The sequence below is a fragment of the Musca vetustissima genome, unplaced genomic scaffold (genome assembly GCF_032173495.1).
Source record: "Musca vetustissima isolate MV318-11 ecotype Yass unplaced genomic scaffold, APGP_CSIRO_Mvet_v1 utg7633, whole genome shotgun sequence".
In the NCBI taxonomy this organism is placed as follows: domain Eukaryota; kingdom Metazoa; phylum Arthropoda; class Insecta; order Diptera; family Muscidae; genus Musca; species Musca vetustissima.
The window spans coordinates 59,656-75,366 of record NW_026884152.1 but is presented as its reverse complement, the minus strand read 5'-3'; the positions used below and the strand labels follow the sequence as shown (position 1 = coordinate 75,366).

Genomic DNA, 15,711 nt, shown 5'->3' with positions numbered 1-15,711 from the left:
TTAATTAAGCTTGAATTAAAATTACTTTTGGAGTGTAACAGTGTAGGATTGAGGTTGTTTAGAAAATTCGTACTTATGGGAACAAAAAGTACTAAATGGTAATAAAATTAAATAATGACTTTTTCATATATATATATATATATATATATATATTATTGAGTTTTGTATTTATGTGTACGAAGAAGTATGTAAATGTTTTTATTAATTTGGTACAATTTTGATTTGGGTGAATGGAGAGAGCTGGAAACCTAAAATTTGCAATAATGTTTGTTGTTAGTGTGTAGAATTTAGATATGGAAGTATAGTACTTATGTGAACTAAATTGTACTATATTTTGTACAATTTAATTAAGCTTGAATTAAAATTACTTTTGGAGTGTAACAGTGTAAAAGGAATGTTCTGGTGTGATGCCAAATGTCCGAACCTTGACACGGTTGAATTTAATTCGTAGATGCAATTTCAACAATAGTACATAAATACAATAAAATTAAATAATGACTTTTTCACAAAAAAAAAAATAATGACTTTTCCTTAAAGTATGCTACAGAAAAGGTTACAACAAAAAATAATTACATACTTTTTTATTTTTGGTATTCAACTATTTTGAATTATACGGTATTTTGATGCATACTTTACAGGGGGTTCTATTTGAATATTTAGCATAGGATTTTTAGCAAATCGAGATATTGAGTGACTGATTTAATTGTGTATGTTAAATCGAGGCAAATTGATCTCAGTTTAGCAATTTAGTCGAGATAATGATCTTTATCACGGTAAAAGCTGTAATCTAAACGCGCCTCTAGTCTAAACAGCTCGTATTTTGTACCTCGATTAACAAATCGAGTCGATTTAGAAGGCATAGTCTAAATGGGCCTTTAGCATAGGATTTCGAACAAATCGAGATATTGTGTGGGTTTAAGGCGCGTTTAGACTTTTATCGTGATAATGTGTATTATCTCGATTTAATTGCTAAATCGAGCTGAATTTACCTCGATATACTATACAAAATTAAATCCACTTATTATCTCGATTTGCTCGAAATCTTGTACTAAATCGAGGTTTCTACCTAAAGTATGCGTTATAATTAGTCAATATTCAAAATAACTGCAAAAATGTGTCAGCTGCTGAAAAATAATTGTTTCGTTGCATTTATAATAAAGATTGCTATAATTAAAAAACAAATGAGTTTTTACATTTCTGAAATCTTAACAAAATTATGAAAATAATGATTAACCATATATGACAGGAGTGAAAACACAGCTGACAAATCCACTTCATTTCATTACTAGTCTAAACAGGTAGGATTTCGTACTTCGATTTATAAATCGAGCCGATTTAGGTTTAATTTAGTATTGTCAATTTAATTTGGTATTGTAAATTGAGCTCAATTTAGCAATTAAATCGAAATTGTGCAGTTAATCACAATAACAGCTGTAGTTTAAACGCGCCTATAGTGTTTATTTTCGACTGTTGAGAGTACAACTATGAAAAGCAGCACTTGTATCCAAAGTGGTCCATTGTGCAAGCCTTACCGATTTTTGATAATAATTCTGTATATTGTTGACATTTCTAATTATTTTACTATTAAAGATAAAAAAATAAAATATTTCATACTGATCTTTGATTTTGTTGTAATTTGCCAATAAAAATGAAAATAATACATGATCTTAATATTTAATATGAAGCTTTCAAAATGCAATAAATTAACCTTAAAATATACATAATGCAAAAATAATTTAAATGCCGATGGTCTTATATAAAATTTTCCATTTCCCATCAGTTGGTGAGCATTTTTCTAATCCTTTTTCACTGGTGATCGTTTTTCCGTCTTGTGCAGATAATTTTGAATATAAAATGAACCGAACATATAGGAGAAAATACAGGAGTACAAGGTTATGACAGCGGCAACACCTTTGGGATAGAGACAATTTTGTCGTATTTGAACTTGTATTGAGTGCACAAAAACAATTGAAAATTGTAGCTATTGAAAAGATGAAAAAAATTAAAATCAATAATTAAATACGAAGTCCGTCGGCATGAAGCGGTAAATACTTACAAGCTGCAAAACTGTAATGTATTTTTTCCACCACAGATATTTTTGTACTTTGGGACCCATGGCAGTCAGCATATAATAGATGTACATGACAATATGAACAAAGGAGTTGATGAAACAAACAATGGTACCATGGCCACCTGAAATGAAAAAAAAACATTTAGAATAATGTAATTGCTAATGAAGAAAATAATTTCGATTAATTCGAAATCTGATTAAGAAGGAAAGACTTGTGAATTGATAATCTTTCAAAATTTATCTACCTGCATAATTTTGCACAGCAAAATATAGACCCAGTGGCATACTGAAATGATGGAAGACATGCAAAAATGATATTTGTCTATCCTTTTTCCGTAAAACAAAGAAGACTGTATCCAACAGCTCGGTAATTTTGGCCATGTAGAATAGCCAAACTGCTCTGGCCATCTGAAATATATGAAATAAAATTTAATTTTAAAAATGTATTTTTTTAATTATCATCTTTTACTTACTCTCATCGAATGAGGATCGGTGTCATATTTCAGCGGAGCACATTTGTAATTGTATGTCGTTCCCCAGCCAGCTTGATAGAACTGTTGTAGCGAAAAATATAAAAAAATAATGTATTCATATATTCAATAGTAATAAAGTAAAGATTTTTGGACCCCAAATGTAGTATACAATCAACAAAATGTTTTTGAGCTTATATCTCGCAAGTAACTAGTTAATATATATCTTTTTGATTCTATATGTAAAATCTAATAATTGACAGCTCATGGTCTGGAATGGAAAATTACTTTAGGAACAAATTCGTAATAGGCCAAACTTTGGAGTTATACATGTTAACTAAATTTATTCGCGGGTAACAGACCGCAAACCTATATTTTTAACCGGATTTTCAGTATTCGCTTTAAGGATGAAACATATTAAAACTTAATAGGATCTGCGACAATATGCTTCCGTGAAACAGCAAACTCTTATAAGTTACTGATTTGTATAAATGGAAAATCTGAATAGCAATAAAAAATAATTTTTAATACAAATGAAATACTCAAATTTCGGCTGAAAATATTCGAATTGCTACTGATATGTTCGCATTTACATCTTAATGTGTTTGTTTACTATTCCAGTATTAACTTACAGAGCATTTTTCGAATTTTTCGTTTTAAAAAGAGAAAATTGCAAAAAGTAAACGATACAACAAAAATGGTTCTATCGGACAGCAAAAAGATTGTCACAATTAAAAAACAGCCTTTTTATTATTGTTTTCATTACTTATTTTTAAGCCGCGATCAGATTATAGCTTTTATCGCGTTAAAGTGCATTATCTCGATTTAATTTTATTATTTAATATTCAAAATATCTGCCCATGGCATAACTATACAAGGTCTCATGCAGTCATATGTTTCCAATTTGTTCATAAATTTGTTTTTGGCAACATTCAGCTTTCAAAATTTAAACGAAAATATCTTCCTTCGAAGGAAATCTTGTGTCCAGGGGCAAACATTTTTCAATCATTTATATTTACTAATATTTTTAAGTTCCCTGCCTATAAAACCTACAAATATAAAATGCAACATTCTTAGTCAAATCTTGAGAACAATCAGGAGCTTTAGGAAAAATGTTATTTTTAATTTCTTGAAATTTGCCAATTGCTATGCGTAACATTTTATGGAATTGTTTTTTAATTTTATTTGAAATGGACATATAAATTCCCATGGTGTAACTATACAAGGTAGTCTTATGCAGTCATATATTTCCAATTTTTTCATAAAGTTTCCTTTGACCTAATTCAGCTTTCAAAAATTTTAAATCTTGAGAGCATGGTTCAGATTTAAAAAATATATTTTGTTTAATTTATTGAAAGCATGCCAATCGACACACATAAAATTTTATGAAATTTATTTTTCATATTATTTAAAATTGATAGACGAGTTCCAAATTAAAAAGGGTTGCCATCATAAAATTCAAGCTTGTATTATTGTGCCATGATAAAAACGGGAGTTATTATCATATCCATTTTTTTTAATTACCACTATTTAATACTCGAGTAATTTCCGATTGATAAAGTCTCTATCATTTCTATCAAATCGTAGTACATATTTTATAGCTTTCAAGACAAATTGCTCTGTTAAGAATAAAACAAATTTATGCTATTCCCAACTCAACTGTAGGAAGAAATCATTATGTTTCGTTCATTTTTAAAGTTTTTAGTTTTGTGTTGAAAATGTTTTAAATATACAAAACGACTTGTTGCGTATATATATTTTATATCAAATGGAACAAGCCACCACTTAAAGAGTTACTTTTCATGCTCTCCACAATATTCAATTTGTCATTCCGTTTGCAATACATCGAAATATTCGCCGGAAACCGCATATAGTATATATACTTAAAGTGGTGTGCAGAAGCGAGTGGATTTTGGACACATTTCACGTCAGAAAAGTAATATTAAAATAGCAAAATTATTTTTTTTGTCATTTATTATGTACTATGCAAAAAGAAAAACGAAAATAAGCACAAAGAAAAATTAAAAACACGGAAATAAATCGTATGTACACACTTCTGCACGTCACTTTTTAAAATATTTTTTGGTTTTATTGTTTTTTTTATATTAGATTTACATTATTTATATCCCGTTTACTGAAAACATTGTGGAAACCCTATATAGTTAAAAAAAAACTAATACATAACTTATAATATAAATAGTGAAAAACTTATATTGTGCCAATAAGTTATCATATAGCTACAAAAACGGTGTTCCGTTGTTCCCAAATCTCAAATAAAAAGTCATAAACGCTTCTAAGTTGTGTAGACCCTCGTCTAATGACATGTAAAATGTAAATTGATAAGTTTTAGCACCAAAATATCCTTCGTTAGTACTCGTCAACCCTGTCAGTCGGTGGACGGCGTGAAGAGCCCTTCCCGGCTTTGGTTATAGCAGCAGTAAAAAACAAAAACCTGCAAAATCAGTATAAAAAGTTTTCAATGAGCCCAAAAGTTGAACAGTGCTCAACTGAAAACGCGTGGTCGGATCCGACGAAACCGAATTCAACTGGTTTTAATTCGACTATAAACATAATTGGTGATGAAAACTAATTCAATGGGGCAATGTGAAGCACGATTAAGGAATCGCCATGGTATGGGTTGGCTTTAACTTGTGGGACCTTGGACCGATGTAAACAAATTGACAATATAATAATGAATAATGTATATAGAGATCATTGTAGAGTCATTTCAACCGGTTTTGTAGATAAGAATGCCTATCCTGTAAAAGAAGCAATTTTGAGCAACATATATTTGCGTGAGCAATTTTTTTTAACACAGTGGTCAGCACAAAGTCCCGACCACAATCCGAAGAATATTATCGGATCAATCTTAAAAAGACAGGTGTGACAGTTCCAAACAGCCACTAATAATTTAGATGAACTTTGGCAGTTGATCTCATGTGATTGGATGAATATTGAAAAATATAAAACTTCGATATAAGTACTAAAAATATTCGTATTCTTCATTTTTTTTGTTTCAAACGTGCGATGGAGTTGATTTTGTTTTCTTTGTTTTTTTCTTAGAAATTGAAGAAATGAATTTTTAATTATAGGAAGTTTAGTTAACTACAAAATACCTAATAAAATATAACAACAATTTTAAATTTGGTCTTTTCCATCCATTTTTAAGACATAAAAAGTGTTCTAAGTTCAAACATCCACTCACTTCTGCACGCCACTGTATATTTATGATCAGAATAAAATTCTTTATGGATTTATGCATGTCCGTCTGTTTGTCTGTTGATATCACGATAGAGCTCGTAATTTTTAAGATAGATCTTTGTAATTTTGCTCATACATTGCTATTACTCCTTTAATATTTGGTATTAAAAATGGGATATATCGGTCCACCTTATTGTAGAGCCATATGACGGTACCCCGAAATATTCGATACTTTAGGCATTTTTGGGTTCTTATTGGGTAACACATCTTCCTACAAAAACGATCAATATTGATAACTTTTGTAGGTAGCGTTTTTGTAGGTAGCGTTATTTCCCTACCAAAAATTATCAATATTGATAGACTTTAAAGGACAGTCCTCACATTCTCCCAAATTTCAGTATTTTGAGGAGTTTGGTCATTGGCTGTGATTTGGTATTTTAATTTCAAATTGGTTAGTAAATTTTCCTACCAAAAATTATCAATATTACTCCACTTTTTAAGTAGCATTTTTCTCTAAGTGTGCCAGAATTTTGTTAATGCGGTACTTATATTTTTTATGTATGTATAGTTTTAAAAAATGTAAAAACTTAATTCCAATAACTGCGTATTTTACGTCGTCCAATTTTAAGATATTTATTATTTCACTTTTGCATTTATTTTAATTTGAATAAAATATGAAATAAATTAAAATCACTTGTTGGCACGCGCAAGAAATATCCATAGTTATATGAACAGAAATCGATTTCAGGTGCAGAAGTGTATTTTAAATATATATATTGAAAGTTGTTGTACCTTCATAGTACACCGTGTTTTTTTCAGATTTGAGTTGTTTATTTTTATTTTGGTTTAATTCCATTTTTTTCTTATATTAAGATATTTAAATATTTGTGTTGGTTTTGTGTCATATATATTATAAAATAGTTTTAATTTTGTTAGTGGATTTGTGCCCTTAAACATGAAAGCCAAGATATGTATCAGAACCTAAAATAAATTTAAACTACTAAGTAGAAAACTTATATCTAAATACAAAAAACTTAAAAATACATTCAATTATAATTGACTCCCCAGCCATAACCACTAAAACAAAAGGGCGTAAATGAAAGCCAACACCAGCAAATTGCAGTCATTAATACAAATAAAATATGTGTAAATGAAATATAAATTAAATTGAAAAAAGAAAATAGAATGTGCAAAGAAATTGTCTGTAAATGAAATGAAAATGTATGTAAACAAAAAAAACATACAGTTCATAAAAAGCAAACCCGATATCATGAATAAGTTAGAATAGTTGACAGAATAATAAATGCGATTATCAGGACCACGTAAATATTGCAATAGCTTCAAACGAAAAGCATTATTCGATTGAGAAAATATTCTCAGTTCAATGGGCAAATAGTTCCACAATCGAGCAACACGTACAACACAGGATTTTTCAAAAGCGGAATTGTATATCCTAGGTATAAATACTTGAGGATTTCTCGTTGAGACAGAGAACCTGAACATGTTTCTTAACAAAACAGGTACACCATTCTTAATTATATTGCAAAAATTACGCAGAACTCTAGCAGAAACGAAACTTTTAAAATTTAACCCCAGAAAATCTACAACCTAATCAGATATGTGAACTCGAGATTTAATATTATAAATAAATCGAGCAATAGAATTAACAACTCGTTTTAATCTTAAAAATGTATGATCAGTTGATGATCAGATGATCAGTATTCGTATATTTTCATCGCCATTTTTCTTGTTACCCGATCTTTGCTCAGAAAACATATCTGTTAAAATAGCTTTTCATAACGGCTTCGTCCATTAAAAATGGATCTGAAAGTATGTCGTTTGTAGATTCAATGTAAAGGCTACATCATCATCATTAGTTCATTAGTTGGGTTATATAAAAAGCCAATAATTATAAAAAAATTAGGCTTTAAGCTAAAAGTGTTCAAAGGTGCCCTAGCTTTCCCCTATATATAATTTGAAATTTTATTAGCTCAAAAATCCTGCAAATAGCTCAAAGAAATATTTTCTTTAAGTTAATCGTAGCATGTAGTTGATCGTCCATAGGAAAATACAGGTTGTAACCACAAGGGACACACACACACTACCAATAATGGTCACTCTTAATTTGGGATTTCATCAATCTCTGCATAAATTATGTTTTGGGCTGCACTGGATATCTCGGATACACATTAACATTTTACGGATAAATTTTCAACACTAATGTAAGTGTGGAGTTCATTAACTGGTTTATTTCTGATTAAATGAATGCATCGTTTATTGGATTTTCTTTTCTTTAATATAAATATTTCTCGTTTTTCACATCTGGGATATATGTTTGAATAAGTGTTAGCTTTCTATTTAAGGTGTTTTTATTTAATTTAGAGATATATTGTAAAATATTTTTTATACAAGTTTTTTTATTATTTTCTCATTATTCTTCACGTTTTTTTAATGTAGATGTCTTATGGCTCATGTTTTTACAATTTATATACTAATCGGGTCACGAAAGCCCCTTGAAAATTATGTTTTTATTTATATATTTTCAAAGAAGCCAATCAGTAGATAAATTGTATCTGGTATTGTAATTTTCCAGTATTTTAATTGTTATTCGACTCATAAAAGTCCTTTCGAAATATATTCTACAAAAATAACGAATAACATAATAACATTTTCTATTTATATTTTTGATTTAAATCCCATTTGTCACCACATTCATTTATATGAAAATTCACTTTATCTTCACATCGATATTTTACACAAACAAAATCAATTTATCAATATTATCCTTTTCCGCCAGCCAATGAGCAAAAACTTACCTCATAAAATAGAATACAACTAATTAACACTTGTACGGCATTGTAGATGATCATGGTGTTCTTTAATTCGTAGGGTTTACGATCACGCATATAACGAGGACCCAAATATAAACAGAACAACAAATAAAAGGCTAAAATTCCAAATAACGGCCACGGGGAATTTGAAAGAAGCCAATTTTTCGTACGATGATCGCCATGCTCAAAGAATACACTTATCAGATAGTTGACCGTCGAATTTGCGCTTAACGTTAGCGAAGAAGACATTTTTCCCCCGATACGAACCGTTCGAACTTAAAAAATGGAATAGAAACGACATTCCCAATAAACGATTGGAGAGAGCAGTCGATCGGTCGACTGCATAGTCGCCAACTATCCAAGAAATATTTTCGGTTTGTTTCTTCTTCTTATTTGTTGTTGTTATTGTTGTGTTAATATTTATGCATAATACAAAGATGTATATCTGGGAATAGTTTAAGTCTTTTGTGCAATGTTTACCACGGGATGGGACCTAACAACATTCGTTATCGAAAGCTTGTTTAATAGTTTTATATTTACATATACATATACTTATTTTTTCGGGAGGTTTCATCTTGGAAATATGTGAACAAACAGCATTAGATCTGTGACACACTCAACTAGCCAGCCAATAAGTTTAGGTCTGTCTGTTGGTCAACATTGTTGGTATAGGTTATCACCATTATGTCCCGTGTGTTATGGTGTGGTACGACCTTGAAATCGTGTGGTGTAAAACTGGTAATTGGGTGACTAAAAATCAAATCCAATACACATACTTCAGTTTACCAATAGACAACAACAACGACGAAAAAATCATAAATTCACTTGTTGTCAAGTCTTCACTGAGATACACCGAATTGTTAAGACCCTTCAGCAAGTGATGGAAGAGAAAGCCATACAGCTTCAGTTGTTTGAAAGATTAATTTAAAATAGGTGCACAGTGGGTTGGCTCGTTAATACCAACGATTGATGAAAATTTAAATAATTGGTAAATGATTTAAAGACCGCCAAGTCTATTGTTTTTAAATAAGAATAATTTTCATAATATCTCCTAAAACAGTCTCAATAATGTTATCTATGGACTTCAATAGAGAGTCTGGGACTTCTAATAGAATAAAAATATTTAATACCGAAGAAATTACCTTTAGTACGCAAGGTATACATGATAACCATTACAACAGAGTAGATCGATAGAAAATTGTTTATAAGGTATTCTGCAAAAGACTACTTTGGAAAACATCAGACAATTTTAATAGGATATGAGATAGAGTTTTCACAGACAAACGATATTGATAAAGTTGTGTCTATGGTCAGAATTTGTATCGAAAATACCTAAACAAAAAGCTTGTTCTACAGACAGAATATAATTCAATTGTATTTTATTATAATCTTTTTTATCTCCTATATAAACAACAAGATACCTTTTAAATAATCTATTGTAAAATGTATTCCACAAATAAAATGCATTCGAACCTGTAACTTTAAACGGTATTGTGTTTACACAAGAAAAAATCTTCCTTATGGCAAAGTCTGCGAAGTAAAGTCAAGTTTTCATTATTCTGGATGAGATATAAAAATTATTCTACCTTGGTCAATTTATCACTGACACCATCAACACCGCAAACGTTAAAATTGCAGGGTACATTTCGAATTCCCAGTGCCACATATTTCATTTTTTTCTATTATTAATTTTCGGTTATGAAATTGTGTCTAAATAATACCTTTAAAACTTTTACTTGCTAATGAAACCGAAAAATAAACCTACACACACACAACTTCACACAGACTCCCAGTCTTTATATGCTACAGAAATCATCGAAAAAACTCGTTTTTAGTTCATGTCAGCGATGTGATTATTACGTCTCAACTTTTTTCTCGTCTTTCTTCATTCATATCTTTATGTGTCCGAGCGTGTTCGGGTGTAGTTCACAAGTAGACATGTAACTAAACGTACATAAACATTTTTATTATTGATTTTCAATAACACCTGCCGTACTTAGTGGTCAACAAGTGGAATGGGGTTAAGGCCTCGCCAAACCAAAGTTCCACCCTTCATGGTGGAAAAAGACAATTTCAAAATATCTTACAGTAAACCTTAATGTTTGCATGGGGTGCACACAAAAACGTGAATATGCATTCATCAGTTTTATAAAACGCAGACTAGATGACGTTTTCAAGACGGTATTTACAACCGGACGAAAGAAGGTATATATAAGCGAGTTGAGTCGTTTTAGATGATCTGAGATCAGATTTTATTGTCGAACTGAAAGCTTTCTTTATAGATGAGCTTTATGGACAATATAGGAGCTAAGTTGGTATTAATAAATGAGCATAACGCTGTCTTCATAGATAATCCAAACTCTGCATTTTTTAATGTGAACGGCAAGATGTACCCAGGATGTACAATCCATATCAAAACAACGTATTTATATTCGAACAGAGCGCCATATTTTCCTTTATAAATTAACTAAGGAATATGTTTATAGTCGACTCTGCCCTTTATAAATTTATAGTCAGACTTTGTTATAATGGAGTTAGTGAAGAAGAATTACTTTCGGGCAAGATCAAATCCATCTTTACATTTATCTTATTGTAAATGAGATAAATGTTGTGATAATGGACGAGATTTTTCTCATATAATCTATACCTAGCATAACTATAAATTAAAAACGATAAATTCCCTTCTTCCTGAACACCGAAGTTTTTAAAGACTTTTATGGTATTTCATATACATAGAATGAATTGTTCTTTATACAAATTATTTTTTTATTTTTTAATTTTATTGTTGTTTTTTATAATATTTTTATAATAAATACACATAGTAAAATTTTCGCCATATTCATCTAAATACATCCAATGCAATAAAATACATCATATTGAAGATTTCATTAAATATAAATATTCTTTTCACACAAATATACGTACACTTTACACACACACAGATTTTGGTTTCTTTTAATTCTCATGTAAATGTTGTTCCTTTTTTTTTTTTGTTTCATAAACTAAGTTTGGTTTTTCATGTTGTAATACATGTTTATACATTGATATCAGAAAATATTATTTATTCCTGTTAATATGTAGTTTTTTTTCTATCTTAGTATAGCGTATGTTAAACATAATACAAAAAATCTCAAAAATTCTAATGAAATATCATCTATTCCTTACACGACTGTATTTGATGATGATGCGGATGATGTGCATGATGATTGTGTGGCGCTGGCATTGTATGCGGAGTTTGAGTCATTGCTGAGGGATTAGATCGTGTAACTGGTGTACGCAATACAAGTTCGGAATCTTCAGATATAATGGGTAAAAGATTGGTCCAATGATAATTGATTAAATGACTTATACTTTCAAAAATTCGATCTTTAGTACGAACAATGCCCTCGGGGTCAATGAGAAGTAGGTGTTTAGGAGTTTTACCCTGTAAACCGGTTAGAACATACTGACCGGGTTTGCCTTGTGATTCACGTACCAGGAAATCGCCGTCGTTGTCCAACATACCCTCGGCAATAGGCCGACTTATAGAACCATGGAACCAAGACTCAGTCATGAGTTGTGAACGTTGTACTTCAGCGGACAATGAAAGAGGAGCTACAAAAGAAAACAAACGCTGCTGTTGTTACTGTCATTCCAAACAGAAATAAAGTTCTACACTTACGTATATCAAAAACATCGGGTGGCTGTGGCTGTGTTACGCCACCCGGCTCCTTCATGGGATCAAATGGGCAAAGATTCATTTTGTTTGTTGTCTGATCGGGCGGTGGACTATTCAAGTCAATCAAGTTACTGCTAAGACGATCGCGGGGTTTCTTCAAATTCAATTGGGCCACTTTTTGTGTTGATTGCGACTGTTGCTGTTCCTGTATGTCAATGTCATTCATTAAATCTGGTGGCAATTTATTTGGTAAATCATTATAATATTCTTTATCGTTTCCTTTTATAGATGTTTCATTGAATTGTTCGCTGACTTGTTGGTGATGTCTGAAAAACAAAGAGGAGGAGAATCTGCATGTAAAATTAATCATGAATCATCCAACTAATAATGACTTACCCTTTGCGACTGAGTGCATTGTAACGCAACATGAAGGCTTTGCCAATTGTCACAATAAGATCTTCACTTTGTCCCCCGATACATTCCAAAACATAACAAGCACGCCATTCATCTTCGTTTTTGGCAATGTAAGCCAAAAAGTCAAGGGTATCCTAAAAAAAGAAAAAAAGGTGTTAACTACGGCAGAGTTTAACTTTTTATACACTTATACAAAGTAACAGTCGATTTTATATGTAAAATACTCTAAATGTCAAAACATGGATGTGTTAAGCCCATACGGGAAGATTGTCATTGCCCATATCAGAAGATTGGCAAAATCAAATTTTAAATCTTAAATAAATCGAAAACAACTAAATTTTTACAATTTTCCCTTGATACTTTTTTGTAGAACTTTAGGAGTACTATCAGTGGTAAAAAATTGAGATCCTCTAGTTTTTAACTTTTGAGATAAAAGCCACAAAAGACCGGTCACTCACGCGACTTCAAATATACATGACTTTTGACATCACTACTAATAATGGGAAAACTTTGCGAATTGTGTGAATATTTTAGACTTTTAATATTCTTTACATGAACAAGAGATATCAAGCATTATTATTGGACTTTCAAAATTTCAAAATATGGCATATCCTTTATTTGCGAAGGATTTTTCTCGGTCACTCTCGCGACGTAACTCACGCGACATTGTTGATTTTGCAGTTTTTATTTCTGCAGTGTCTGCATTTTTAGTTATTTGGCACGATTATCAGGAGAATATTTATTGACAAGTTATCTGCTTAAAAGGAACTGCCTGTAGTAGGTAATGAATATTTGTAGAGGAGTAGATGAACGGGGTCTACACAGAGACAAAATTGACATTGTATAGATACGAGTGTTTTTATATACAAGCTGATGATATTATTTAAAAAAAAGCTGGTGGCATTGTGTATAGTTGATTTTAATAAAGCTTTATAAATAGACTAATACGAGGTTGTCTTTGTAGACGAAATTATCGAGGATTATGGGGTCGCTATTCAACTTAAGACTATGTGAAGGCCCGGCCGCGGACCATTTTGATTTGTTTTAATATAGGCCCTGGTTACATTCTTGCGTAAAATCCATATTTGGGGCACCCATATATTTTCCCATGATTTTTAAGAATTCTCTAACAGAATAAAGTGGTAGAAGTCCTGATTGCAAAAATGAATTTATCATATCGTTCTGATACATGGGTCTCCAAATTCGGTAACAATTTATCAAATAAAAGTCTTTAGTTGTAACCAGGGTGGCAACAATCTGTAACGATAAAGGCCCTAAACACTAGTCTTGTTCACAATCTTGGCTTTCTATAACAGTCTTTGCAAAGAGTATACAACTGCAATACATACGGAATCTCCGCCAGAAGCAAACGATATTCTTGGCATTTGATGTGAAGCAATAATTTCACCGGTGTCGACATTAATCAAATTCAGCGAACGGCTCGATACATTAATGACAACATTTGTACCAGCATTAACCATGCATGGACGATCGGCTATATACTGGCCAATTTTCTTATCCACACGTCGTTTTCCAGACTTTAAACCAGCGGCTTCACATACACGATTTATGCATTCCCTGGGGGTAAAAAAGACTTGTTAGTTATTCTCATTTCCAATTTGTACAACAATTTACTTACCTGGCCACCTGTGTACGGGTATGGAAGTCAAGCGTTTTCATCGATGTATTCACTTCGATACAACCAGTGTACTGCACACACAACAGCAACATATGCAAAAGGAAAAAAAATAAAACGAAAACAATAGAACAAATGAAGCCATACTTTATCATAAATTCAAGAGCAAATCATCAAAACCGCATATATGCATTCGGCCTCTGTGATTTGTTGTTGGCTTTTGTTTTTGGTATGACAAACTTACCCTCACATTAAAAGCCACCCCTTTCTCCATTATAACTTCATCCGGATATATGCAACCATCATCACCACCTGAAGCCCCACCCATACCGGTCGATGCAATTCCTGCACCGCCACTATTTCCACAGGCACCATTAGAACGCATCATTGTGGATGGATGGTTGGTAGGTTATCGTGATCGTTTCAATTGATTTCAATTATTTTTCTAGATGTGATGTCTAATATCGCGGCTGCTGCTGTATGTTTGTCTGTCCGTCGGCCTGTCAGCCAGTATCAATGTTCTTCACCCTGTGTCGATGTATGTGTTTTTGTGTGAATGTGTTATTCCGTTGTTATTGCTGTATATTTAATTAATTTCTTATACTAATTGTTTTTGTTTACTTCCTGCGCTTCGAATATCATTTATAGGTTGTGTGTATGTTGTTGTTGCCCGTTCGTTCGTTTGCTCGTTCAGTGTTATGATGGAATGTTATGAATTTTCTGTTAAATTCTCTGCTGAATCCACTCGATAGCGATAGTTGGTCGGTGGTGTGCAGTGGGCTTGAGGTTTATGCTACGGCCCGTTTTCGTAATTACTATAGCTTTTGTTTTTGTACTTGGCTTCCGTTTGTTGGCGACCAGTCTCTGACTAATCCTCTCTCAAATTCCATTTAAAACCGAGTCAATGTTTTTAATCTTAGTTTTTTCATATATTAATTTTGTAACTTTTCAATGTTATCAGTAATGCCCATTATAAACGAATAGAGGCATTTCATATGAGAAATTATTTTACAAATTCATTGTTTTTATTCAATAATTTTAATAAAATATACACAAAAAATACATTTCCTCCTAATGCTATGTTCTAGAGTTGTGTCCAAGGTGGATTTTATAAGGTAGATGCATTAGCAATCGATTACAACACAAACTATTGTAGACATTTGATATGTCAAAAATATATTCAAAAAAATTAACTATTTACGAAAAAATGGTTAAACCAATTTTATTCAGATTATATTGAGAAATTTATTATTGTATATATTCACTTAGAATTCAAAGATTTTCATTAAAAGCTATGTCTTTAATTCTTTTTGTTTCAAATTAAAACAACTTTTTTGACAGCTTATTGCACCAACTGCTGTTCTGGTGCATCTACCTTTATTTGTGTTGTTCCGCAACGAACTAGTTCAAATGACGACTCTGTGATGTGA

The 15,711-nt window shown here is 31.4% G+C and overlaps 2 protein-coding genes across 2 annotated transcripts; both read right to left on the bottom strand.

The window, feature by feature from the left end:
- Positions 1-1,795: 1,795 nt before the first annotated feature.
- Positions 1,796-8,945, bottom strand: LOC133331165 (elongation of very long chain fatty acids protein 7-like). Its single transcript, XM_061539561.1, has 5 exons — positions 8,559-8,945; positions 2,545-2,625; positions 2,317-2,479; positions 2,053-2,193; positions 1,796-1,911 (listed from the first exon to the last, which is right to left on the bottom strand). Exons 1-5 carry the CDS (start codon positions 8,820-8,822, stop codon positions 1,796-1,798), a joined length of 765 nt encoding a protein of 254 aa, XP_061395545.1. The 5' UTR covers positions 8,823-8,945.
- Positions 8,946-11,690: 2,745 nt separating this feature from the next.
- On the bottom strand, positions 11,691-14,670 carry LOC133331167 (SHC-transforming protein 2). Its single transcript, XM_061539563.1, has 6 exons — positions 14,526-14,670; positions 14,285-14,355; positions 13,995-14,223; positions 12,628-12,779; positions 12,235-12,557; positions 11,691-12,167 (listed from the first exon to the last, which is right to left on the bottom strand). The coding sequence occupies exons 1-6, from the start codon at positions 14,667-14,669 to the stop codon at positions 11,728-11,730; spliced, it is 1,359 nt and encodes a 452-aa protein (XP_061395547.1). The 5' UTR covers position 14,670; the 3' UTR covers positions 11,691-11,727.
- Positions 14,671-15,711: the final 1,041 nt, after the last annotated feature.